Raw genomic sequence first — 25,850 nt, 5'->3', positions numbered from 1 at the left:
TACCCACTGTCCGTATTCACCGGTGCCTATCTGCACTGAAAATGTGGCCCGTTTTAATTAAGTTGTGGATGTCGTTTGGCCAGTATCGCGCCCCCCACACACAGACACACACAAATGTGTACGGTTTACAAGCCACTCCTGCTTCTCTTATCGGATCACCAGTGGGCAACGTTCACGCTAATGTGGTGAAGCGACCAAATCCATTTAAATCAGTACAGTAAGCCCATTTGGAGCTGGCATCTGCGCCTCCCGAGGTTGTCAACACGTTGAAGGCGTCTGCGGTGAGATCCGTAGTCGAACGATTGAAGCCGATGCAGGTGCAAATGAGATCAACCTCATCCTCGTGTTTCATAGCGTTACAGTCCGTAGCAGTAGTGGGAAGTGACACAGTACTCTATGACTGCAATGTTAAAATGTACTGGACGGGACTGGATCTATCAACCCGCTGATTTATAATCGCTTATCAGAAATTCACACCATCAGACATGCAAACAAGTCACAAAAGGCTTAACAAGCTTTAAAGAATATACATTAGAATGTGCTTTATGCACAGTTAACTAAAAGCCTATGGCTGAGTTTGGTGTAAATAAAGTTGGTGAATAATAGTGTACAGACTCAATGAATAAATATGTGTAGTAATATAATAATAACAATAGTAGAACATGGAATGGACCCATTAAGCCGTCTAAATTATTTACAGTATATTCCGCAGACACAGAATTACCAGGAAGTAGGGACATCAAGCTTGTTTTTCCCATTAAGTTGTAGTTGCGTTAAAGATGCAACTACAACTGTTCATAACTCTGTGAAATGCCTGCAGGAATTCTGCTGTTCAAGGAAGAGGGCTTTGTGGCATCGTCTGTCTGCTTTTCGGTTTGAATTCATTGGTGAGCAAGCTTGTTTCTAAAACAATTTGATGGAACAGACATCCGATTTTTCTGTTATCCTACCTGTTAATCATGGTAAGCGTACACACATTTGTGAAAAATTATACTGTATAGTGTGTATAGTTTACAAGTCATTAAAGAGAATGACCATAAGAGTTGAGTCGCAGATCACCAGTGGGTAACGTTGGCCAATGTGATGTACTGACTAAATCTGTTTAAATCAAGTTAGTAATCCCATTTTTTATCTGGCATCTGCACCCCCCCCAGGCTGTCAATACATTGAAATTATCTGTGGTGAGTGCCATAGTATTAAGACGGAAGCAGATGCAAACACCCAGAATTCTCATTATGTTTTATTAATAAATGGTTAATCAATAACTGTCCGAATAACATCTTATAACCCTTCCGGACAAAGTGGACTAGCCCATGCTGATTTATAAATAGTCAATAACTATTTTATTCTGATATAGTTTGAACAATGTGAACACATACATTTGCTCTTTACTTGTATTATATTTCCCACAGTAATTTGGGATTTTGCTGCACACTTTGGTCAGAATCTGTTTATTTGGCCAACTACATTTGTACGCAGAATTTGTCTTGGTATTGCTTGGTGCATTGTTTTACACAGTCATACGTCTTACATAAAAAGCGTAGCAATCTTAAAAACAAGGGAATCCAAAAAAGAATCTCGTACCGAAAGCCACATCCAACCGATCAGATAAATGAATAGATCAGTGGCTTTATTTTATTCTTTTTACGTGAAAAATTTTCTTACACAGAGTAAAAATGTTTTATATGGCAATCATTATTCTCTAATGACCCCAAACTCACTTTCCAAGTCTGTACATTTTGAGATAAAGCAGTGGAGAGGGTTGTTACACTACCAGCTCAGCAGTGAACAAATGGTATTGGTCCACCCCTAAAATAAACGCTTATTGTCCTGATGAAATCGCTGACATTTATCTGAGTGTTGTTTTTTGTTCTGCAGGTACCACATTGTGACCTTTTATGTGAGGTCGAAGCCCGAAAGGAACAGCTCCTAGACGGGGGGAGAGGCTCAGAGAAGAACAGCTGACCACAGACTTCTGGATTTAGGTTTTTTTTTTTTTTTTCCTGAGCCAGCCACTTATAGCCACAATTTCAGACAAACAGGTTTCCAACAACAACAACAACAGGAGCGACAACCATGGAGGCCATTGCCAAATACGATTTCCAAGCCACTGCGGATGATGAGCTTAGTTTTAAACGCGGGGAAATTCTCAAGGTAAATGCGGTTTGTTTTTTCATACTTTTTCTATTTATTTCACTGGCCCTGTATTTTACGACGTGCAACTCCTAGATAAGAGGGTTATGCCAATTATAGGCACATCGATTCATGATTAATTTAGGGCAGTCCTCAGAATCATACTGCTCCTTTTTATTTGAAGGGGAAAACAACCAAAAAATCGGAATATATTTAATCTAGTTTTCTTGGGTTTAGTCTCGGCTGTTGTTGATTTTTGTAGCCTGTTGGGTTTTAGTTTCTAGTGTCCTTTCACCTTAAGATGAATTTACCACACGTCATAAGACTTCTGGGAAACCTTGTACAGAGTAATACTCTATGGCATTGAAACGTTCACACTTCTTCACTTCTGTGATACATTTTTATACATCTAGAAATTTCCAAAAAACCTGTCAATTTGTCAAGCCCCGTTGGAGTCGGATAAAGGAGCAGGCCTCTAATCCAATCTCTTCATCTCCAATCGCACCCTGCAGTGCTTTGTGATTGATGTGGAGTTGTATGCCTCATCGGGATCAGTCAGAGGTCAGGGTGAAACAGGTACAGCAGGCGAAAGGTCACAGACATGCTATGCTCAGTCAGTCTACATTTATTCTCCATACAAGCATTATTGTCATGATTTACTGGAACCTCCCTGTCGAACTTTCCTCGCAAACCCATTGCCCAGTAGCAGTCAGTTAATTAATTACCAGAATTAAAATCACCAAAAGTCTAGGTTCACGTTTACCACAAAGTTTGCCAATGAGATTGTGCATATTCAATCAAGATGGACACCACTCTGCTTATGTAATTTGAATTATGGCTGTCATGATCATGACATTTTAGTTGTCAATTAATTGTCATACAAATCATTGTGATAAATAACTGCAATTCAATTCACTTTTTTGTCAAATTTTATGCCAGTATCATTTGATGACCCTATAACATTAGATTAGCTTTAACTAATTGTCATTGCACAGAATACAGATGTAATAATACGTAGCCACCTTATGAAGAAGATGCAATTCCTGACATCCAGGCAGTAAATTCTTGTGGACAGTTAATTTCACTCAACCTAACTGATAGAAATTTACCAAATTTCCATTTTATTTAACATTTTAACACCGATTTAAAGAAATTAATAAAAATAAAAAATCCCCTCAACATTTGCAGCGAAACATATGATTATGGAAGCTGGCCATTTTTCAAAATGATCGCGTCTGCTCGAATAAATGTGATCGGCAATGAAAAACTGAGCTCTACTTTGAACTATTATTGCTGATGTCTCCATTATTGCAGATGTCTGAGTTGACATGTATGGATTGAACATAGTGGAGGCATATTGCTTGAGCAATATGTTCTCTGTGATGTGATACTGCCGTGCATGAAGGGAACAATTTTGACATCTAACTTCATGAAGCAAAACCTTTTGAAATATGAAAGAAATGAAGACGGAAAAGTTTTACAACTTTGTTTATCTTCCTCTAATGTGGGACTAGTTTCTCTGGTTCCTTGTGGTCGAGCAGCTTATTTCAGCCTGATTTTATTTATTTTTTTTGTCACTAGAATAAGGTCCATTCCCAGAGTGGACATTGCCAAATGCAAGATAGGACATACAGCAACTTTCCTACATGAGTACTCCGTTTAGGATTTAAATGCAATCTTATAATCCCCCTGTTTTAAGTCCAGGAAGGGGGTGAGGTGGGGTTGCAAAACAGCAGATAAACCTTCATATTTGCTCATCAATTCTAGGAAATGTGTTTGTTGCTAAATACCCTGTACTCCAAAAGCATCCTTCGATAATATCTGACTTTATAGATTGATGCTTTTGTCCCATTGCTTTTAGGTCAATCCCGACATACTGAAATGTACGCCTACGGCTGTGATGGTTCTCAGAAAGAATGCTCTTAGCTGTAGGCTGGCAACAAATGAAAAGGCCTTTTGTGAAGGATGAATGTGTGAGGAAGGCTTTTGAATATTGTGTGTTTGCAGTGCAGCCCGTACTTATGTTTTGATAATAACATTAAATTGTTTTCATGTCCTAAAGAAACACTGGCTGAATGTGTAGAGGCGGCAATGTAAGGGTGCAAGCAAGGCTGTCAGTTGACACAAGTGCGCTTGTCAGGAATCTCATGGCGGGCCACTGCGTTTACACACCGTGCTTTTTGTTACTTCACGTGGACAAAGGTAACCGTTAACTGCGGTGCATAACAGCAGCTGGGGGAGACAGGATCAGTAGGCGCTGGTTCGGGATTATAGCGGTGAAACGGAACGTAGTTGATCCGTACGGGTCGATCCCCACAGTTCGGCACGCGTCACAACCCGCAGATCAATTGCAAAATTTAGCCACCGTAGTGAAATACGGTTCTGCTGCTGTTACTTTTTAAAGTCGTAGTTCGGTAAATCTCGATGCAGAGTTGCGGTGAAAAGAAGATAGACGAGACAGATGCGTGCTGTGTGTTATTCTGAAGCGCAATGTTTGCTTTATGTTGCTGCTACATTACAACATATCATGATGCAAATGTCACCGCTATGCGTCTACTCGTCTGCAGTGTGAGCGGTCAAGATCCGCTAGTAAACAACATACGAATGTACAGTGTTGTATTGAGAGATGTAGACTTCTCTACAAAATCTACTCTAACACGCTTTATGTTGAACTGATTTTCGTGAAATTTAGTTTGCTATAGACGTGTGAAATTGAACATGATACTGGAATTACATTCAGTAACTGGGGGCGGATCTAATCATATTTGCTCATTCACTACCACATTTAAAGGAAGAACGTAACGTGTGTGTCTCATATTGCACTTGAATTTAACAATTGAGTATTGAATATTTTATGTATTTTAAGATTTTATTTAAACATTGGACATCTTGAAAATTGTTTTTATTTAGGGCCATGGGCAAAAGTTCCTTGCTTTAAGTGTTTTACAGAGTAAATGGAAAGCATTTTGCTGATCTGAAAAAAAGATCTAATCCGTGACTCAAAACTGTGATATGATCTGAACCTCGGGGATTGTCCTCACCCACGTGTTCACTCCTCCTCCCAGAACCAACCTAACCAACCTTTAAAGGGTTGTGTCGTATTTGGTGTATTTGATCAGACTGCACCCTCGCACAAGTCACTTGCAAGCTGCACCATCAGAGCTTTGCATAAATATTAATCATGAAGCAGGACTGAGGGATGGCTTCATCGTAGCAGAGTGATGCACTTATTAAAAAAAAAAAAAACCTGCAGGAGTTGCATAAGCCTGAGGCTTATCCACATTCTGCCAGCAATGGCCTCTCAAAATCAAGCGACTGGGGATCAGAGGAGGGGTACAGGCAGAGAAAAACATGTATCCCGGCATAAACAAAGATTTGAAATGTATTTTGGTTACATGTATTCGTGGATTGCATGGCTTAATGTACACCAGACAACCCCCATGGTTAATGAAGTTGCTATTGCCTTCACCAGCAACTTCGGCAGGTATTGGTTAACTTGTAAAAAAAAAATAGGCCATTGTCTGCAGACAGTGCTTATAGCCTGTGTTGCAGAAATTTGTAAATGTTTTTGCACTTTATTTCCTCTTTCTATTGTAGTGACTGTGTGGTTGCCTTATCTAAATGGAGAATTGTGCGCACTGAGCAGTGACAAATGTGCTTCTTACTATCTGGCAACCGGTGGGTAACATTTCTGAATTTTCATTTATCTTTGAAAGAGTAATTTGATAGGGTTTTTGAGCAGAGGATTTATTTTTCCAGACATGCTTTGAAAGCGAAGGCTTTGGGATTTTTGTCTCAAGAAGCATAAGGCTAAAGTGAGTTATTATTAAATTTGCATGTCAGGGGTGAAAAAGTGATTCCCCTTCTATTTTTTTCTGTGATCTGCCTCATTTGAAAATCTGCGTGGTGAAGGTGGGGAAGTCTCAATGTCAGAAAGAAAGTACAGGGTAAATTGGCCATCAGAGTCATAGCTCTCTTTACATAGCTTTGGAAAATGGCATTTATCTTCAATAGATCTAAGTTTGCTGGTAGAACACATTTTGAATAAATAAAGAATTCCATCAAAAAAACAATTCAAATGGGGATATACATCACAGGATAGCCAGACAGTTTAATCGCGAAAAATGCCTCACAGAAAGCCTGTTTATTGAGCCATTAATTTACCCTCAATACAAGGTTCAATCAAGTGGCTTATAGGGTTTGAAGTGGCCTATAATTTTATCCATGAATATCACATGGGCTGTAAAGATAAGTGGAGCACACGTAACAAAAACCCTAATAATCCATCCAATTGGAGCATATTGATTGGAGGTAGTTTAGGATCAAAGACTCTGACATGAGGAAGCATGTTCTGTGTTGTCAGCATTTCTGCTGAAGGATCACAGAAACTTTGACCACAGGACGGGCCAAATGTAAAGTGCGAATGAACTGGCTTCAGGGTGATAGCCACTCTTATCGAGCCTCTCGTTTGTTTTCTTTCAGCGTTCCAACTTGGTTCTCATACAACAGTCCATTGTCAAAATGTCTGACGGCAATTATAACTTAGTTTCTAGTACACAAAACCTTCATCCCCAGATCAGGAGGATATTCTGTCAGATTTGAAAGCTTTGTCTGCGGCTGACTATTGGATAATTGTTTAAGTGATTGTGGTTGAAATTCTTGGAATCCTTCGTCATTTCGAGTAAGACCTCAGTCGAAAAAATGTAAAGATGACTTCTCTATCAAGGGTGTAATCTTCAATTTCAGGCAGCCGTCTTTGAGAGCTGTGTATTTGTAGGGAGACGCCACATGGAGTGTCAAATAAAAAGCAACAGGGTGCTTAGCGATACAATGGTTTAATTTCTAACCCCACAAGACGTACAGTCACAGCTGTACTATATAGGGATTATCCGGCAGCTGGCAAATTACTATTTCATTTCCAAGCGTCGCTGGGTTTCATTTATTTCAACTGCATTCAGTTGCCTCAGGTCGCATCGTTTCCAAACGTTGGATGGTGGTCTTTGTAAACACACTGTATGCGCAGTGGAATTAGAGTTAGTGCTAAGCTTTTGCATTTATTTTTTTTTTTGCAATTTGAAAATGTTCCACTAGCAGTTTAAAGATATTCTCGCTCTATACTGTAAACCCTATTTATAGCAAAAAGAAAGAATTAGAAATATACCCTTGATGCCCTTGTAGAAAAACAAACTCGGCAACAGGGGATGAACAAACAAGAATAACATGAACGATTCTCAAAATAGACATGAATTAATGTTGCGTTAAACATCTGCTAAATTAATTTGTTGAAAATGTTTGACAACTGTTAAGGGAAAACATTTCCTGGGTCTACATCGGAGGGTGACCTGTGAGGTCCGGGAGTCGCATGTGGATAATCCAACTTCTCACTAATACTCCCAGAGAGGTCGTCCTCCACGGGGAGGGGGATTGACCTCGGTTGACTTGGTTTGCTGGGTCCTTGCAGCTGGGGCAGCACATATAAGCAGCCTTCCTAGAGATTAGAGTATTGTTCTCTGTGCTCATCACCACTCCCCTGCATCAGTCACCAGTGTTTTCTATCTGCTGATAAAACTGTGAGAACAGGACTTTGTTCATACTTAGTTCATTTAAAGAGAGCAGGGCAAGTGTCTCAGCAGTGTTAACAGCACTCAATAGGCTTTTGATTGTGTGTTGCTATCCCTCCTCCACCTCCCAACCCAAAATAGGGCGGCAGCATTTGTTAAGCCCCTTTCCCACTTGCACTGAAATCTCCCCGCTCCCGACCGAGTATCATTTCCGAGAAAATGCCGGTACGGCTGTGAATGGAAGTGTGTGGGAATGGAAGCAGTGTCATTGCCGTAAAGGAGGGGTGGAGCCACATCCAAATAAAGCACAAATAGTGGGTTTTTAAGAATATTTATTTTGTACAAATATTTCAAAAGTAATTTGTTTTGGGGAAGAAGAAAAAAAAAACATTCGGAAAAATGGTGAATCCGACCCTGGCACTTAAAGACTAGAAACTGAAACACGGCCAGTCTCTACAGAGACGGGTCTTTTTATTCTTAAATTTTATTATTTTTCCTCTTTCCTCCTTCCTCCATGTCTTTTACAGTTAGAGGTGCAGTGCGGGGACATTTGGCACAAGCGATCCGCTTGCCCGCCGGCTGCACCGGAACACCAAGCCGCAGAGGGAGCGAGCAGACAGGGAAAGGTAGAACAGGTGGAGAACGTTCCTTCTCCAGGGGCAGAGAGTGCAGGGCAGGTTTATTGTTAGGGTTATTGAGTCCAGGGAAAGGGGGCTCTGTCCCCTCACAGTCAGTGGAGGAAAGAGTCCGTCCGGGAGGGGAGGAGAGACGGGGATCGAAGCCCTGGTCTAAAAACGAAGCCGATTCTGTTGCCAGGTCCTTTATCCCCGCTCCACGGAGAGGGAGACACGTCCCGATCTAGAGCTGATCTCAGGGCTTCTATAGCCTTCCGTCTCTCCTTTCCTCCTGTGCGCACATGAAGCAGCCACTTTCAATTTTCATGTGTGAAAGGGACTTTAGGTTCACGTCAGTTTTTATTTTTTATTTTATTATTATTATTTTTTAATCCACTGCCTATATGCAACAAACTGATGTCAAAACAAAGCTCTTTGGGTCGGGGACAGGACAACTTTTGCCAACGGTGCATCAGTGCAGAGCGGCATCTTGATTAAATTCTAAGCTAGGCAGTGAACTGAAAAATATCACCACAACCAATAAAAAGAGGCTGTTTTTCCTGTTATCCCAGCCATTGCTCAACCAATCACAATTTGTTTGTCTGTTTACCGCACTTTGTGTGTCGTTAATTGATAAATAAAAACTCTTGATGCCATTATCTTTGAAAGCATCTTTACCTTACAGCATTTTTTCACAAGCGCGTAAAACTTTTGCGCAGTACTGTATATCTCACTCAAAATCTTTGAGATTAACATTTTTTTCCAAGTTCTGCAGAATACAGAGGTGTTTGTGCATTTGCTTTTTCATCATTTTACAGATGTATCAAATTGCATGCTCAAAATAAAATTGCATGCTTTGAATAGTGCCGGCCTTGTTCCATAAAAGTTGCCAGGACATTTAGGCCAACTGTAGTTAGTTTTATGATTTGTAATGGAAACGTTCACCCTTGTGCATACATCCTAATATGTGTTAATTAAAAAGGGAAAATCACAGTTTTAGCACCAGCTTCAGTTTTTGCTGCTATTTCACAAAGTTCACTCTGTGAACGTTTAGCACAAGGACATGGCTCATTCCACATAATGAATTCCTTCTCATTTCCGCCGGTAAAAAACCCCCAAAAAATAAAAACCTTGACATCACAGCTCTTATCTTGAGCCCTTTCATTGAAGGGAGTGATATGGATGTGTTTATGTTCAAGTTGGGACAGCCTGCCACATGGACCAACATAATCGCCATGAGACGTAGATTTGTGAGTTTATGCCGCATGCTGTACCCAGAAAAGCATTTGGGAAATTGAAATAGAGAATTATACCATGGTTAACATTTTATCCATTTTGCAAAAAAAAAAAAAAGGAGGAAAAGGTTCAACTCAACAATTCCCTTGTACATAGCCTGATATTGCATTTAGGATTCAGATTCAAAATCAAAAACTGATTTAAATATGCATTCAAATTCGAAACCACAATCAGGTTCCCGGTTCTCCCTGTATATTTTCGTGTGTAATATTGTCTGACGTGGTCGCAGTATTGGGACGGTCAAGATTCGCCGGCAAACAGATGCAGTGCGCGCTGAGGGGTGCGAGGTCCTCCGCTGAGTCGACCGCGGCTCCCGGCACCGACACTCGGAGTTTGGAGGGCTGAGGTCGGCTCTGCGGAGGGTCTGCCGCATTGCATCCCTTAACGCACACTGCCCCCTGCCTGCCTGGCACTAGGGCCGCAGTAACGAAATTGGAATACAATTTGGAAAATTACAGAAAATAATTAAAAATTCAATATAAGTTCATCCAGGTTGTTTCACGGTGAATGCACATTAGAAAGAAATATTCCCGGTAATGGTGCAAAGTCCACATCACGGACACGCACCGGCACGTTTCCCTCACCTCCGGCGTTTCACTGTGTGTGTACAAGGGAGAGTTCGCCTTTGACCGGGACGTCCAGTAATTCCAAAGATGTGGCGATGAAAGTGGGACGTAAACCCGAACATCGCCAACGGAATGTCCTCCAGTGCAGAGGTTCCCAACCGCCGGCTCGGGGTGTTTGCCACCGGACCGTGAGAACACGGGGTGGGATTTTTTTGATGAGCGATCTGCCATCTGCTCCACAGCAGAGCAGCAACAGGAAAGGGAGTAAATTAAATGCATATTGAGTTTTTATTTGCTTTGTTTGGAGAAAAGATCATTCTGATCGGAGCTGCGGGCAGTCGTTTTCCTTTTACTACCAGCGTTCCCCTCTGGCAAAAAATAGCATTGGTTTTTCTGTGCTTACTTTGGTGAGTAACTTAAAAGTGGTGTTATAAGTAACTTATTATTGATTATTCTTAAGTCTAGTTTTGCTTAAGCTCTTAACTGTTTGGGTGTGTTGTTTAAATATTCTCATATTTTGTTAATATTTATAATTACTGATATTCAAATAAAAGTAACTTATTGAGAAACAAGTGTTTTTCTTTACAAATCAAGACTCGATAGTCGAACAATGGCATAGCTGTCAGTGCTGGAAAAAAAATACACATGGGATCGAATCGTGACCTTGAATGGTCAGTGGATTTGGAGAATCGTGACAACCCTAATTGCGTGTCGTAAACCCAAATTCTTTTGGTTTCCATTGATACCAAATCAATTATCTGTGTAAATTTCCTTATGTGAATTCTTTTGGTTCTCGGGTTGAAATAATGTATTATAATCATAGCCAATCTTATACATTATCCGTATGTATCCATCCATAAGTATACACATCGAATCATGGATTTTTATGACAGCATTTGGCTGGTTGATACATCAATATAACAATTTACGGTGTTTCAGTGGTATCGTATTGTCATGAACTTTAACATATTGTCTTTTACAGTCTAAATGAATGATGATATTCAACCTAATATTTCTAATGCTCTCAGGTCTGAAATACTTATTCAATATTACTAGATTCGTCGGATGGCTCCTACGTTGTGATTTTCCACTAATATGCAATGTATAGTGTACAACATGACAAGCCTGTAAAAATGGAAAACATAAGAATGGCTTACAGCTCAGTTCCACAATGTGTCACGCTACGTACGTCATTCTTGTACACAGATAGGGAAGAACAGCTGTGTAATTTATGGTTTTGTGGTGTTTTTTGTAAAAACATCAACTTAAAAACTCTATGCAAATCTGAGCGTGGGAGTCTTCGCAATCTTTTGCTATTTTTAAGATCTCTATTTTAAGTCTGTACATGTTCCTTGTGCTGAGGGTTCACCATTATTCGGTACCTAATTTCCTTATTCATTGTGTTTTTAAGGTTTAAATTAATTGCATTGACTCATCAAAATGGAGATCATTTCATCAATGCACTCGTCCATTCAGACGTTTTTTTTCTGTAATATATTAGTATTATTAGTTAGTTAATTTATTATTTTATTTCAAAGTTGTTTGACAATGGCCTGTGAGCCATTATGCTCTGTTGTGGATGGAGCGATGCAGGCCTATAAAAAAAATCTAATTTGAACCTGATGTTTACAATGGACACTTTCTATCCAGGGGCTCAGGTCATGAAGAGACCTCCAGCGTCACACGCAGGTCATGCTATAGGGGCCATTCATCATCTGAATCGTATACATACGTGCTTATGCATCACTGCATTGCCACTGACTCATCAGCTAAACATTTTCTATACTTCTTATAAAGGGGTTTAGGGAAATGGTGTTGATGGGGATTACTGCATACATATGCATATATTTTTTGTTGTCGATTTTGAGGAGCCGCATTGACATATTTATCCCCCTCAACCATTCTTTATCTGGCGCTCTTTTTCTTGCAAGTAATGCATCTATGCTAAGCTTGGCTTTCATTGCTCTAGTTTCTGTGTATCGGAACAATTCTCGTTGTTGCCCTGAGCACTCCGGGCCACTGTGCTTGCTCTCATTTTCTCCTTAAATAAATAAAGATTAACACTTGCTGGCAAATTTAGCGCACGTCAACAGATCTTTTAACCCTTCCTATCAAAGCAATAGCTTAGGTCTGAAGCAGGGTTTCTTTAACTGTGGGTTGCGACTGGGGATGCACAGAGTTATCGGCTGTACATTGGTGTCACCCGATAATCACCTTGTTGACTACCATCGGCCCATCGGCAAATAAGATGACATTCACCAATATCAGTGGCCGGTGTTTATCCAGTGTTTCCCACACAGAGACTTTACTTGGGCAGGCCCCCCAGGTATATTTACGGCCACCAAAGTATATTTGGCGACCCATTTTATCCTTTATTTATCTATATCTATATATTTATCTATATATTTATTTATTTGTATTTTTTATGCGTCCCAGAGAAGGCCATCCGCGATCGATTTTAGGAAACGTGTTCACGGCTCGGTTGCGCTTCAAGCAGAAAATGGCGCTGCATCCAGGAGAACTCGGAAAACATCTGTATCTGCATCCGCTATGGGCCAAATTGTTATTTTAAACATCGGCACCGCCCAGAATTGCACAATTGATGCATCCCTAGTTGTGCCCCAAGGTGGGTTGCGGACTCACCTGTGCAGGGGGGAGTTAAAATGTTAGAATGTTGAAGTTTTGTGACATTTAATAAATTGTTTATTTTCATTTGTGTTTGTTTTGCCTTTATTGACAGTCAGCTACTTTAGATACTACGGCAACTAATTATGCATTCATGAGGTCCCATGGACGTACTTTATGTCTCTTTTGGCTCCTAAGATGAAAAAGTTGAAGAACCCCTGTCCTATAGGCTAGGATCAACCCTCATCCTTGTGGGTCTGTTTCTTTACATGTCTGCCTTTGCAAAGACATTTCACTGCATATATGTATGAACTTATGTATATGTACATGACAAATAAACCTCTTGAATCTTGAATTTATGGAAAGTCCACCAAGCTGTTGTCGGGTTCTGTTTATTGTGTTGTCCAGCCCTAGAAGCTTTGTACCTCTTTAATACAAGCCTAGTGCTGAGCCCTCTGCAGCCATGCTGCACAGGACTAGCAGACAGTTCTCTCCAACAGACAGGATCTTGGCTGAGTTTGAGAGAGAAATAGGTTGCTTATATTTAATTGCAGATATTTTATCACCTTTCAGCAAGGTGTTGGTGACCCTTTTCTGTTCCTGTTGAGGTGCTGTTCTATTGCCAGTCATTTGAACTGTGTTTCTTCTGCTTGCAACCTGGTTGTGGCCTTTTAACCACAGAAGGGAGCTTTTTGCCCAGTGACTTCAACACTTTGTCTTCAGGCCCCCCTCAAAGGAATCGCTTCCTTCGTGACTTTGGTTTTACCTCCTGGCCGAATTTACCACCAGGGGTAAGCAGAATCGCTCCGCTGTCCCTCTAGGTCAGGTTGCCTGCCACTCATTATCCTAAATCTTACCAGAAAACTCAACCAATCATAATCAAGGCTTTCTAAAAGACAAAACACACTTCTCAGTAGATGGGCATAAGCATATGTTCTCAGGTTTAATATTTTTCCAGAATATGAGAAGCACACTATCCCGCGAAATGTACTTGTTTTCGGCTATTTTCAAAACCCATTGGTCATATTTCAAGCAACACTAAATGCAACAAGGAGAAATGTGTTCCCAGCCCGCCTGCGTTAGTGTATTATTTGGTGGTATTAATAATTATTAAGGCAAAAGAATGCTATTCATATTAATCAACATTAGAATGAACATAATATAAACTTTGCATGCAGCTTTAATTTCGCTATAGCTGCGACTCCTGCGAGGAATGTGAAATGCCAAGTTCATTGCCTGTGATCTGTCTGCTGAAAACAGCCTCATGGAAGTGATATTTGACAATTCTTCATAATATAAACAAATGAAATTTGTTAAAGCAAGTAATTTGGCGTTTCCTTAATCATTCTGTTAAGCTGAGACGGATTTCATATTCTGGTAGCGCTCAGAGCCTGCTGGCACGCAGTGCACACTGCGAGCCTTCATGTGCGAATGTCAAATATTATGAAGAGATCACATACCCACTTCATGTGCGAAATGCAAATCCAAAAAATTTAAGAACATGGCAGGCCTACTACACTACCCTTGCATTCTAACATTTTAAAATAATAGCCTATAAAACATTTGAGATAGGCCTATGCAAAAATAAAATACAACAAAATGGCAATATAATAAAACAAAATATCCTTAGGTCTATAATAAATAAAACAGACATGGGCCAAATAAAACAGATGTCGACCTGATTAAAAGAAAAAGACTTTGGCACTTTGTTTATTGATTTCATGAAGCTTTCAGTGTGTGCCACCGGCACATGCAGTGCACGCACAGCATAGACTTATATATATGTCTTAAAACATTTAAACATATGCAATGCATGTTTTAAGAAGGGAAACTTTAAGCCTACATACCGTATTTTCTAAATATAGGCCTATTTAAATATGTTGTAAATGTAAAAAAAAAAAAAATTTATATTAATTCCCATTTCCCGGGAAATGGGAAATAGTTTGGATGGGCATTCCTGGGAATCCTGTTTCCTGGGATTAAACCTTAATATGTACAACTGCTCAATGAGCTTCACAATGACAGCTTCTCATCCACCCTTGTCAAACACACACACACACACAGTAAGCAACAATGGAGGGCTCCAACCAGCTCATTGGGAGCAGTTACCTTTGCATATAGAATTGTAATCAACCCAGCAACCCTGCTTTCCCTCTTGTGTTTCTGCTGCATCCTAAAGTTTAAGATTGTGGCAATGTTCTGTTGAATCTGGGCTGTCTGGGTGTTGGGAGATGCCATTCAATCTCTACAATTGCCCACTCAGTTAGGGTTAGGGTGATGATGTTTCCTAAGTAAATGGTCAATCTCCAGAGAAGAAGCTTAGGTATGTCATTTCCATGCGTCATTTTCCTCCTTGGTGTGACTAAAAGCCAACGTGACCCTGTTAAGCAACAAAAATTAGTTGGTTTTTTTTTTGAAAGATCTAGTCATATGACATCCACTGATTCTAACTTCCTCTGTTTTTCCATTTGAGGTCTGTAAATGGTTTTGCCTTATTCTTGAAGAGTTTTGGCACAGTGCATTTTTAAGTAGCCTAACATTTGTCGAACACTAATAGAAGAGATGAACAGCAGACTATAAATGATAGACTATGCTTGTATGACATTTCTCTCAATGGTGTATCACGAATAGGGTCAATCATCAGGGGAACCCGCAGCAGGCAGTTCTACTGTTTATCTCAGAATTTATCTTTACCCACTGGTGGAGAATTGCTGTTGATGTTGCTTTCATCAGTCCCTTTTTCACGGTAGATGAATATACATTTTTTTCCTCTTTAAGAAAATTGTAAACTCATAGGTCAGAATACAAAGTAGTAAACTGCAGGAGTCCTGGCTGTCTTTATTGACCCAAATATCTCAGCATGCATTTTGACATTGGCCCTATGATTCCAGGAAAACTGTATCAGACCCTTTTTTTTTTTTTTTTTTTTTTTTTTTCCCTGATGTTCCATACACAGACTTTTCTTGGTTCAAAGGACAGGGAAATGTCAAAACGTATTAGAAAACACACACACACACACGCGGGCGCACACACACACACACAGTGGCAGCACTGTACAAAGTTTGCATGCAAGGTAAAACAAAAAAAGAAAGGAGAATAAAGAAACAGTGCTTGTTCTTCTCTCTTTGTTCTCTGATAGACTTTCCAAGAACACAATTTCCTTCGGTACTGCTTATGCGTAAACAGCCATGGAAACGTCAAATATTGCCACAGTCTGGTAATGGAGGTGTGTGTTTGTGAGTGTGCGTAGTCCTGTTGCGTCACTCTCCGTTAGCATGGTTGGTGTGTTTGTTCGCCATCTGCACCACATTATGCTGTCAGCAGGCAGCAGTAGGCCCAGTGGCCTGATGCTGATAAGTCCAGGCAGCCACTTTCTCTGGCTGGAAGAGCTGGAAGCTGAGGGAACACTCCTCTTTTCAACACGCGGCCCAACATTAAATACAGATGTACTGGCTCCAACTGCCTCCTTTACACATGGATATTGCTAAACAAACAAAATAAATGTTTCCTCTCTTCTGGATAGTGGTAGATGACATGAAAGAACTAATAATAACGACGGTCACAGGGAATCTTAAATGGTATTAATTACTATATATTTAAAGTGTGTGTGTGTGTGTGTGTGTGTGTGTGTGTGTGTGTGTGTGTGTGTGTGTGTGTGTGTGTGTGTGTGTGTGTGTGTGTGTGTGTGTGTGTGTGTGTATATTTTCTCCTTCCATCTTTTATCTCCAATGGAGATTGGGCTTAGTGATTTCCACTATTCACACATGCAGCAACAGGAGCGTGTTGTTGCAGTTTTACTTGTGGCTGTTGCTTTTAGGCATTTTCGCTATGAAGAAGCGCTACCGACTTTCCAATCCAGCTGGAAAATGGCCCATTGCAAAAAAAATGAGCATATAAAATAACTTTTTATTTAGTATTGCAATGAGAAAGGACAAATGAAACTATAGCTAACATGCATACTGCTTGTGTTGCTACGCAGATTGCTTTCTAACCCTGTTAATCAATTTGGAATTGTCATATAACCTGCTTTTGCGCTGCTTTTATTGAGTTGTTTTACAAAATGTACACTGTATGAAATGGTTATTATTTTATTATATGAGTTTTGTTTTTGTGACTTCAATAGACTCAAGAGACTGGAACATAGGAACCAAGTTGTTCATCCTTGGAGAACTTTGGAGACGTAGTCTGATTGGTTCATTTTGAACCGCGTGTCACATATCGTTGGCATCGACATGAACTCTGCTTATTCTATTTTGTCACCTCACATGGACTTGTAATGTCCCTTGCTGTCACACGGGTCGCCAGCCGCCATGGAAAACAACTCACTTCCGGTCACCTTTCTGTGTGTGAACATGTGTGTGTTCGGCTACAGATCGCTATATTCATCATGAGATTGTTCAGACGTTGCGGGGAGCGTACTTGGTTTTTTACCCTCCCCAGTCTATGGACAGGATTCAAACTTGTCCACAAGTTTGATTTTTGGTCTCACCACACACATCTCACATACATGCCCTGGTATGAAATGCTCTTTATAAATAAAGTGTGACTTGACATGCACATCGAAAGGGGGCAGTGAAATTAGAGATGGATAGTCTAGTGAGTAATGAGTCTCTTTGTTTGGTGCAGCTTTGGTACGAAGCCACACTTAACGTAACCATATAAGATTGTTTCAATGTAGTGAAACTCAGATATGTTTCCCCACATTCCACATTCCAAACCAATACTCCAAATTAGATGTTTAACTCCCAAGCAGATATTGTGATATGTATCGAAAAATATTAAAAAAACCTCCCATCACAGTAATAACACATTGTTCCATGTTACCCACACAGCCTTTAGTGAGCGTGCGGTGTGCAAAGTACCCGTATGTCGGTCGGAGAGAGTGATCAAGTATGGAGATGGGTCGCAGCACCAGACACGCTCTCTAATTCAGTAATCTGACACGGTCCGTCGGCGTCGCCGTTTAAATCAGCCCTCTAAAGCAGGGATTAGGGCGGCCTGAGTCGCCGTGATCACTTCCACTGGACATAAACACCCCCGCTGGAGTCCCTGTCGTGTAGGTCTCAACCTATGAATCATCCTTTACGGGGCTTTTAAGAATCACTCTCGTTGTCTGGAGCCGAATGGGTTTGTCGCCATCGTCTCATTTCAAATGTTTTCTCGCAACGGACGGAGCCCGTTCACTTGCGCGCGCAGAAATGGTGGACGGCATGCGGACGTATGCGTGCAGCGGCGCGACAGCGAGGAAGCAGATGCAGGATTTGGACGTGGTGGCGCGGATTGTGACTAAGTTGCGTTGAGTTTCCGTTACGTTTTCTTATGGAACGAGACAAGGGCGTATGGAACAAAACCGCGCGTAATGGGGGAACTGTGACTCTCTACCCGATCGCGCGTTGTGCCCCGTTCCTCCGTGCCCACACTGTTTTTAGTTGTTTCATTTGGAGGAATCGATCGGGAGAGCCGTGTTCTATTCACAAATACAAACTGACTGGGGGGAAAAAAAAAAAAGACTGCTCGACTTGAAGAACCCCATTTGAATTACGGGTTTCCGAGTGATGATTCTACTCTCAGGGGGCAGCCCTATACCTATACCCACACCTCATATTTTTCATGTGGAGAATCCCAAAATAAGTTAAATCCCTTTTATTTTTTTATGCGTATATTTCCTCACTCGCGCTTGCTTGGCGCCTGTCACTGTTCGCGTGGTGAACGGGAGATCTTTTCCGCGCGCACGTTATGTGCCCACGCGGAACTACGCGATCCGTTCCCTGCGATCTGCTATCAAAGGTTCGCCGCCTCCAAAGAAAACAAATACAGAGTGTTTTTATTGTAGATGTATTTATTGTAATTGAATGAAACTAAAAATGCCGTGCTCAACCGTGCGTGATGGGAACTCTTTCTCCGGGAGCCTCCTAACAAACAGTGCCCAGCCCTGGAGGCGTTTGACCGCGGCCAAACCTGTGCTCTGACCTGGTGCCGGGGAAAGATACGTTTCCCTTTGAGACGGTCGTGACCATGAAGTTAAAAATCAAAATATAGCTAGCTGAGAAGCACAAATGGCGCCATGTAATCTACAAAGTAACACACAGCCTGTCTGACTGTTGTGGGGGGTGGGGAGGGAGAGAGATGCCCTCATTTTATATTTCTTACCCTGGAGGACTTTTCCCAAGTTGATCACAAGGACTGTGATTCCTCAGAACTGGTTTCTCACTCACTCTCTATTATACACACACTTTTTTTTTTTTTTTTTTTTTTTGCTCTGTATTCCTCTGTGTTCAGTGAACTGTAATTAGTTCCCTCCCTCAGCCCCAGAACACCAGAAAAAGACTAACATCTATTTTAAGTATTTTATACCGATCACTCGGTATAAAATACTTACTAATGATGGCTGGTACAACCCCCGTTGGGCTGCTCTGTGCTGTATTTGGATATAGAGGCTTGCTTAGCTGCCGGCTTGTTTGTCTTGAACAAGGCACTATATGACACTGAGCAGTTTTTTGTCTAAAAAGAAGCAGATGCCTTCTCCACGGTGTCGGTTTATTAGCCGATCCCTCCCCCACAGGGCAGCTGGAAGAGTTGGCGCTGGCTTCAGCCAACTCCATGCCCCAACCTAATGCAATGTAACCACAACAGCTGTCCCTAAATATATACAGTCGCCGTAGCCGTTACACTACTCTTTTGGAGACCCGCCTTACTTGAATGTGTTGATGTGATGTAGAGGAGGGAAGTGCTGAAACTACACCAGAAATATCCTTCTCACCACTTGACACAGTTCTGCCATTACCGGTAATTAGATTTTACCGTCCCTCTCCCATGGCGGTCAGTTTCTTCATCTTCCACCACGTCAGCATTTCAGATGGGAAGTGAGTGTGACTCCCTTGATGTTCCCTCTTCAGGGAGCAACCTTTTATGTAATTACAGCCTCCACAAGAAGTGCTGGACGGCTGGCTACCTGCTGGCCCGACCATCGGAAAGCTCTCACTGCTTCTGTTTCTTCGCAAACTCTAATCTAGATACTTGAGTCCTGAACCAGGAAGTATCGAATGCAGTTCCCCTTTTTTGGAAACTATTATGAGTTACATCTGTGTGTGTGTGTGTGTGTGTGTGTGTGTGTGTGTGTGTGTGTGTGTGTGTGTGTGTGTGTGTGTGTGTGTGTGTGTGTGTGTGTGTGTGTGTGTGTGTGTGTGTGTGTATATTTTCTTTTTCTTTTTTTTGTGTGGGTGGCAGATGGTTGTCTTGGCACAAAGAACTTAAACTCACCCTGTCGTTGTTGAGTTTCTAGTTAAAAAAAAAAAAAAAGATGTATTTGTAAAACCTGATTTAATGTAAAGCACACAAAATTGCAACTTTTTTGCCCTTCCAATGACTAGTTTCAATGAAATCCCATACAGCCTATTAAGGAACATTTGGAAGCATTTTAAATAAAGCAATAACTTCTAATTTCTACTAAATGACGTCCATAATAGATGCCTTCCACAGTCCGCATGCATTTATTTTACCCCTTTCTATACGCCCGGGTTTTATTCCTGGGTCAAATGACCCTGCAATAGTTACAGGTTTTTATTGGTTCCAGATCCGTTCAGCTCCGATGTAAACACAATATCCGGGTGGGCGCGCTCATTTTGGCCCCTTTACTGGCGCGATGCGACGCACATTGAAGTTCTGGACGTTGCCGTGTTAATGGACAGGAATATCCGTGTATCATTCAATCACTTCATATGCGATTTAGAATCCAAAATCAGAGGTCGTGACATTTTTTTCCCGCACGGGGGAGCATTGAATGTCTTGAGTGTGGGGAGCACAGTGGAGAACCCCCACGCTCCCTGCCGGACTCCGGGCCACTCCAGCACCGCCCCAAGCTGGTCTCTGAACCAGAGGAGCGTCTGCGCTCCCCGCCGGCGATCCAGTATAGATATAAACCATCCAATTCTTTTGAACGCCTCTTTTGTAGGAGGCAAGAGAACAGAGTTTCGCTGGGTGATGAGCCGTTATTTCTTTGGCAAGTTTTTTACAGTTTTATGTCATTGTTTGTATAAGTTGCTGTCTCTACTTTTTTTTTTTTTTTTTTTTTTTCCCCCCAATCACACTAGAACCATGAAACGGCCCTTTTCGTGACGCACCACCAAGAGAGAAAAAAAGCGTGATTTCTCCTGGCAATGGAAAGCGCGTCAATCGGCTATTTTAGTGGGTTTACCATGTAAAAAAACAAATGGGTATCCCCGCTAATTTTGGCGAGGATCTGTGCTAGTTTGATGGAATAAATAAGTCGCAATAAAATTGTCAACTCGTGCAATCAATTGTAATCTTCATCCATTTAACAGTATGTTTAAAGGGGACCTATTATGATCTTGATTTCAACAAGTTGATTTAGGTTTCTGAGGTCCCCAAAACATTGCTCTAAATACCACTCAGATTATGCATTCTAGCCAGTCTAACATGCCTCTAAACAAGGGCTGTGACAATAACCACAATACCGCGGTTATGTGACGTCACCGCGGTGTTGTGCTCTGCGAATAATAAAATACATATTTTTTTATAGATATATTTTCCTTTATATTTTTCTTTTTTTTTTTTCTTGGTCAAAGTTACACAAGGATATGAAATATAAACAATCGTCGTTTCGTTTATCATCATTGACCGTCTTCCATCTATGTTCAAGGGCTTCTGGAGAAACTTTAAAGTTGCTCTGCTGAGTCTGCTCCTGCTCATCCCTTCAGCTTTCTGCGCCGTGCGCGAGGGGGAAGGACAGTCCATTAAACATATTGGGGAGTTGTTTTGTCCCTCCGTGCCCGGTCCCCGTTCCTATTCGGAGGTGCAGGGCACGACGCTCCGCGACCGGGGCGCAGGGAGGGCCGTGTATGGAGATTTACACATATAAAAGTAATATTTATGATTCCCCTTGATGATTTATAATTCCTCGTTGAAATGGTATCCCTGTGCATTTTGGTAAGCTTCTGACCGTTTATCCTGTTATTGTAAGGCTCGTTTTAACTGCCTTCAGTGGTCGTCTCAGCCATTAGATGTTCTCTTGTGATAATTTTACCCTTGCTGTTGCTGCATTACTCTTAATGGCTTGAGCATTCATTTGGTCATTTGATGGTTATCAGTGGGTTTTTTTTTATTTTTTTATTTTATTTTATTTTTTTGTTTTAACGAAAATGAGCATTTTCCAATTCCAGCTCAACTCATCAAATTCGTTCATATTGAATTCTGGTTCTGATTTAGTCTCTTAGGGCGTTTAGGGCGAATAGTTTATGTGTGTGTGTGTGTGTGTGTGTGTGTGTGTGTGTGTGTGTGTGTGTGTGTGTGTGTGTGTGTGTGTGTGTGTGTGTGTGTGTGTGTGTGTGTGTGTGTGTGTGTGTGTGTGTGTGTGTGTGTGTGTGTGCGCGCGCACAAACGGGATAGACAAGCTGAGGCAGCTGTGGGGTGTCTGGGAGGTTCCCCACGTGGTGAAGGCCCTAAGCATTGTGTTAATTACAGGAGGCCGGCATGGCTCGGTTACTGCCAGCCGGTGTAATCTCTCTGTCTCGCTCTCCCCCTCGGCTCTCTGAGTTGGGGTGACGCTGATTCCCCCAAAAGTCTGCCCTGCTCCACGTCTGCAGCCTCCCTGCTGAGAGCAAAGGAGGTCAAAGTCACTTAATGGATGTTTTGTTTTTTTGGTTTGGTTTGTTTTTCTGCCTTTCCGTCATGCTACTCTAAAATACGTCTGAGTGCAAGTGATGGGATCGGGCCGGCCCTCCCCCGCTGGGAATTAAGGAGCTCAGCCTACACTATAGTACATCGTTTATTCTACAAATATATCCCGCCGCTTCACCCTTTCCTTTCCTGGATTACCTCTAATCACAATCGGTTTTCCAAATCTGTGGATGGATGACTCACCCAGTGAACCAAAGACAGAATAGAAAATATTAGTCACTTCTAATATGGTATCAATTCATTATAACAGTATCTTGATTTTAATTTATGGAAGATCTACATAGTTTGTACAGTTGTAGTCTGTTGTCTCATATAGATAATATAATACCATCATTTTTAGTGCTGTATTGTAATGGATTTATACATTTAGAAATGGAAATTGATAGAAAGTTTCTGACGACATTTTAACTTTTCATTGACAAATTAGAGATCACTGTATTAATACTTGTATTGCAATCTAGTGTGCTTTATGATTCCACGCGTAGCACTCATCCACCAGTTTGTAGTTATCAGTATTTGTTATGCCATTGGTGTAATACAGCTTTGACAAAATAACTGACATTCGATGTTTCAAATTTGCAAATTGCATACAGCAGCAAATGCAGCTCTCTATCAATGATAAATTCTTAATTTCCACAACCGATTAGGCAGGATAATTAAGTCTTTTGAGTCAGCCCCCAATTGCAAATTGGTATAACCCCAAACACACACTCACACCTGATTTGCATTGGCTTCCTACAGCTGTCAATGTGTCAGCCAGTGTGCCTGACATTGCACACAGTCCACGTACTATAGTTCAGACAGTGATTTACTGTGTAGCATCATTTGTACAGGTTTTTGTTTTTTTCTAGTTTTTTTTTTTTGTTACTGTAGGAGGTATTTTCTGGCAAGCATCAGCCACCTCATAATAAATAAATAAGCGATTATAAATGTTTTGGCTAACGTTAGCGAATCATGCGATGAGCAATAAAGTTCAATATAAGTTCATCAAGTTTGCTGCACAGTGAACGCACATAAGAGAGAAATATTCCCGGTAACGGCGTGCGAGGGCCGTGTCGGCGGAGATGCACAAGCGCAACGGCCTGTACCCCTCTCCTCCGCCCTTTCACTGTGTGTACAAGGGAGAGTGCGCCATTTGAACTAGCGTGGGAAATACATGAATCTGAGAGCTCACGTTTCATTTACTCTGCAATGTACGTCCGGCCACCCTCCCGTTCAAACAGATTTACGCCCATCCTTGCCAGGGCCGGGCAAATGACAACAATTTATCGAATATGGGGCGGGTTTGCTACGATGACGATGCAGGGGAGCACTGTTGAATCATTTTTGTAAATTGTAAAAAAGCATGCTGTGGTGTCCTTGAGCAAGACACTTAACCCCTAATTGCTCCTGATGGCTGCGTCCGTCAGTGTTTGAATAATTGTAAGTCGCTTTGGGTAAAAGCGTCGGCTAAATGCAATGCAATGTAATGTAATGTAATGTAAAACAACCAAGATGGCTGCCACTGTCTGTTGAATCCACTCACGCAGCAGTATTAAACAAACCAACCGGTATATTTCCTCTAAAGAGCTTTTGTCGATAAGAAAGATGTGTTGGCTGATTTGGTAAACATTTAATTTACCAACCGACTCGCTCAGCGCTATGTCACACGTTTCGTTGTTCAGATTTGTTGTAAGTCTCCGATTGTGTCCAGGGACATTTTGGTCTGCACCCATTAGTAACCGCCCTTCGAAAATTAACGGAGAGATTACAGACTAATGTGTATTTGTGAATAAGTCTGGCGATGCCAGGCCATCTTTGACCAGAATGACCAGTAATTCAACATATGTGGCGATGAAAGTGGTAAATAGACCCTACCATCAACGGCAGAATTTCCTCTAGAGCAAAGGTTCCCAACAACCAGCTCACGGACCAGGCCGCCATAGCATTTTCCACCGGGCGGGATTTTTTCAGGAACAATCTCCGCAGCAGGAAATATCTGGAGTTTTTATTTGCTTTGTTTGGAGAAATGATCGATCTGATCAGTACTAAATTTGAGCATTAAAAATTTGAATATATTTGAATATTAAAAATAATAAAGCATACAAAGTCAAGTGGGATTATAGAGGAATATTTTCAGGCCGGGTGTTCATCTGTTTATCTGCAGATGTTTTAACTGGAATACTTTAGAACTAAGTTCTAAAGCCTTGTCTTGACCAGATATGTTGTGTTAGGGATGTGCAGGTACACCACACTACGCTCCAACCAAGTTTTTTTTTTTTTTCTGTATCATTCGTAGATGTATATATTTGGGATATTGTCTGATGCAGGGCTAGTGTTAGGGGTTATCAGTATCAGTGCTATGGTAGTACATGAGTTGTCTAACACAAAGTCCATATATCACAGTTACACAACAATCGTCAAGCATTGTAAGTTGTTCATTATGGTGTGAGTTAGTTTGATTATGGAATAGTCAAAATGGTAACCTCCAGTCTCTCTCTCTCTCTCTCTCTCTCTCTCTCTCTCTCTCTCTCTCTCTCTCTCTCTCTCTTGCTGATATCAATACATCAGTCATTAAAACAGAACCTACAATGCAAAAAAAAACTTCCCCTGAGGTGGTAATGATTTCAATGAACTAAATTTAACCAAGTAGCTTTTGTACACATGCACATTTGTGCATGCTCACGACTCCTGCATTGGCACAGCTATTTTACTGTATTTTATCTGTTACTCGTTGCTGGTGTAGTATTTGGCCTTCCGAAAAACAGTCAGTGTTGCCTAACAAGCTCATCTCAGCAGAGGCAGTGCACAAGACTGCTTACACAAATTAAATATGCGGGTTAATTTCGCTAAACGGAGCACAAGATTGTCCTTTTAATGGTGTTGACAGAAACAACAGGCATTTGCCTGGAAGGGTCTGAAGATCTTTTATCCGGTCTATCTTTCTGTCTGGCTGGTGCTCAGATTAATTCACACCCTAATATAATCCACAGTCTTGATTTGTGCCAATCTGTGCCTGCTGTGTTCATCCAATGCTTTATTTAGTGACTCTTCTATGCATGACTCTCCTTTTCTCACAATTCTGCCAGACTTGATAATTTCGCCCTCAGTGTATTAAGCTACCAGGGCTATCTCATTTGTCGCATGCTACGTTTAGGAGGTTTGAGCAGAGGGCATTAAGTTCATATGCGTGTGCATATTTTGTGTGTGTGTGTGTGTGTGTGTGTGTTTTTACACATGATTGCTTGAATGTTGTTTGTATGGTGGCAGCTGTGGAGGAGATTATCTGTGGCTTGGACCTAAGCATCTCAAATAGACTCCTACTACTTACTTAGTCCGATTTAAAAGACAAAAAAAAATCTGCTCAGAAAGAGCGATGA

At 41.2% G+C, this 25,850-nt stretch overlaps 1 protein-coding gene across 1 annotated transcript in view; it reads left to right on the top strand.

Moving 5' to 3' along the window:
* Positions 1-25,850, top strand: part of grb2b (growth factor receptor-bound protein 2b) — a 47,556-nt gene that overhangs the window by 755 nt on the left and 20,951 nt on the right. Inside the window, exon 2 of the mRNA XM_080009297.1 lies at positions 1,879-2,154. Coding sequence (XP_079865423.1) covers positions 2,077-2,154 — 78 coding nt within the window. The 5' untranslated portion in view covers positions 1,879-2,076. The remainder of the gene's footprint in view (positions 1-1,878; positions 2,155-25,850) is intronic.

Source organism: Zeus faber (assembly GCF_960531495.2).
Source record: "Zeus faber genome assembly, chromosome: 11".
Lineage (NCBI taxonomy): Eukaryota > Metazoa > Chordata > Actinopteri > Zeiformes > Zeidae > Zeus > Zeus faber.
This window is presented reverse-complemented; position numbering and strand designations above follow the sequence as displayed.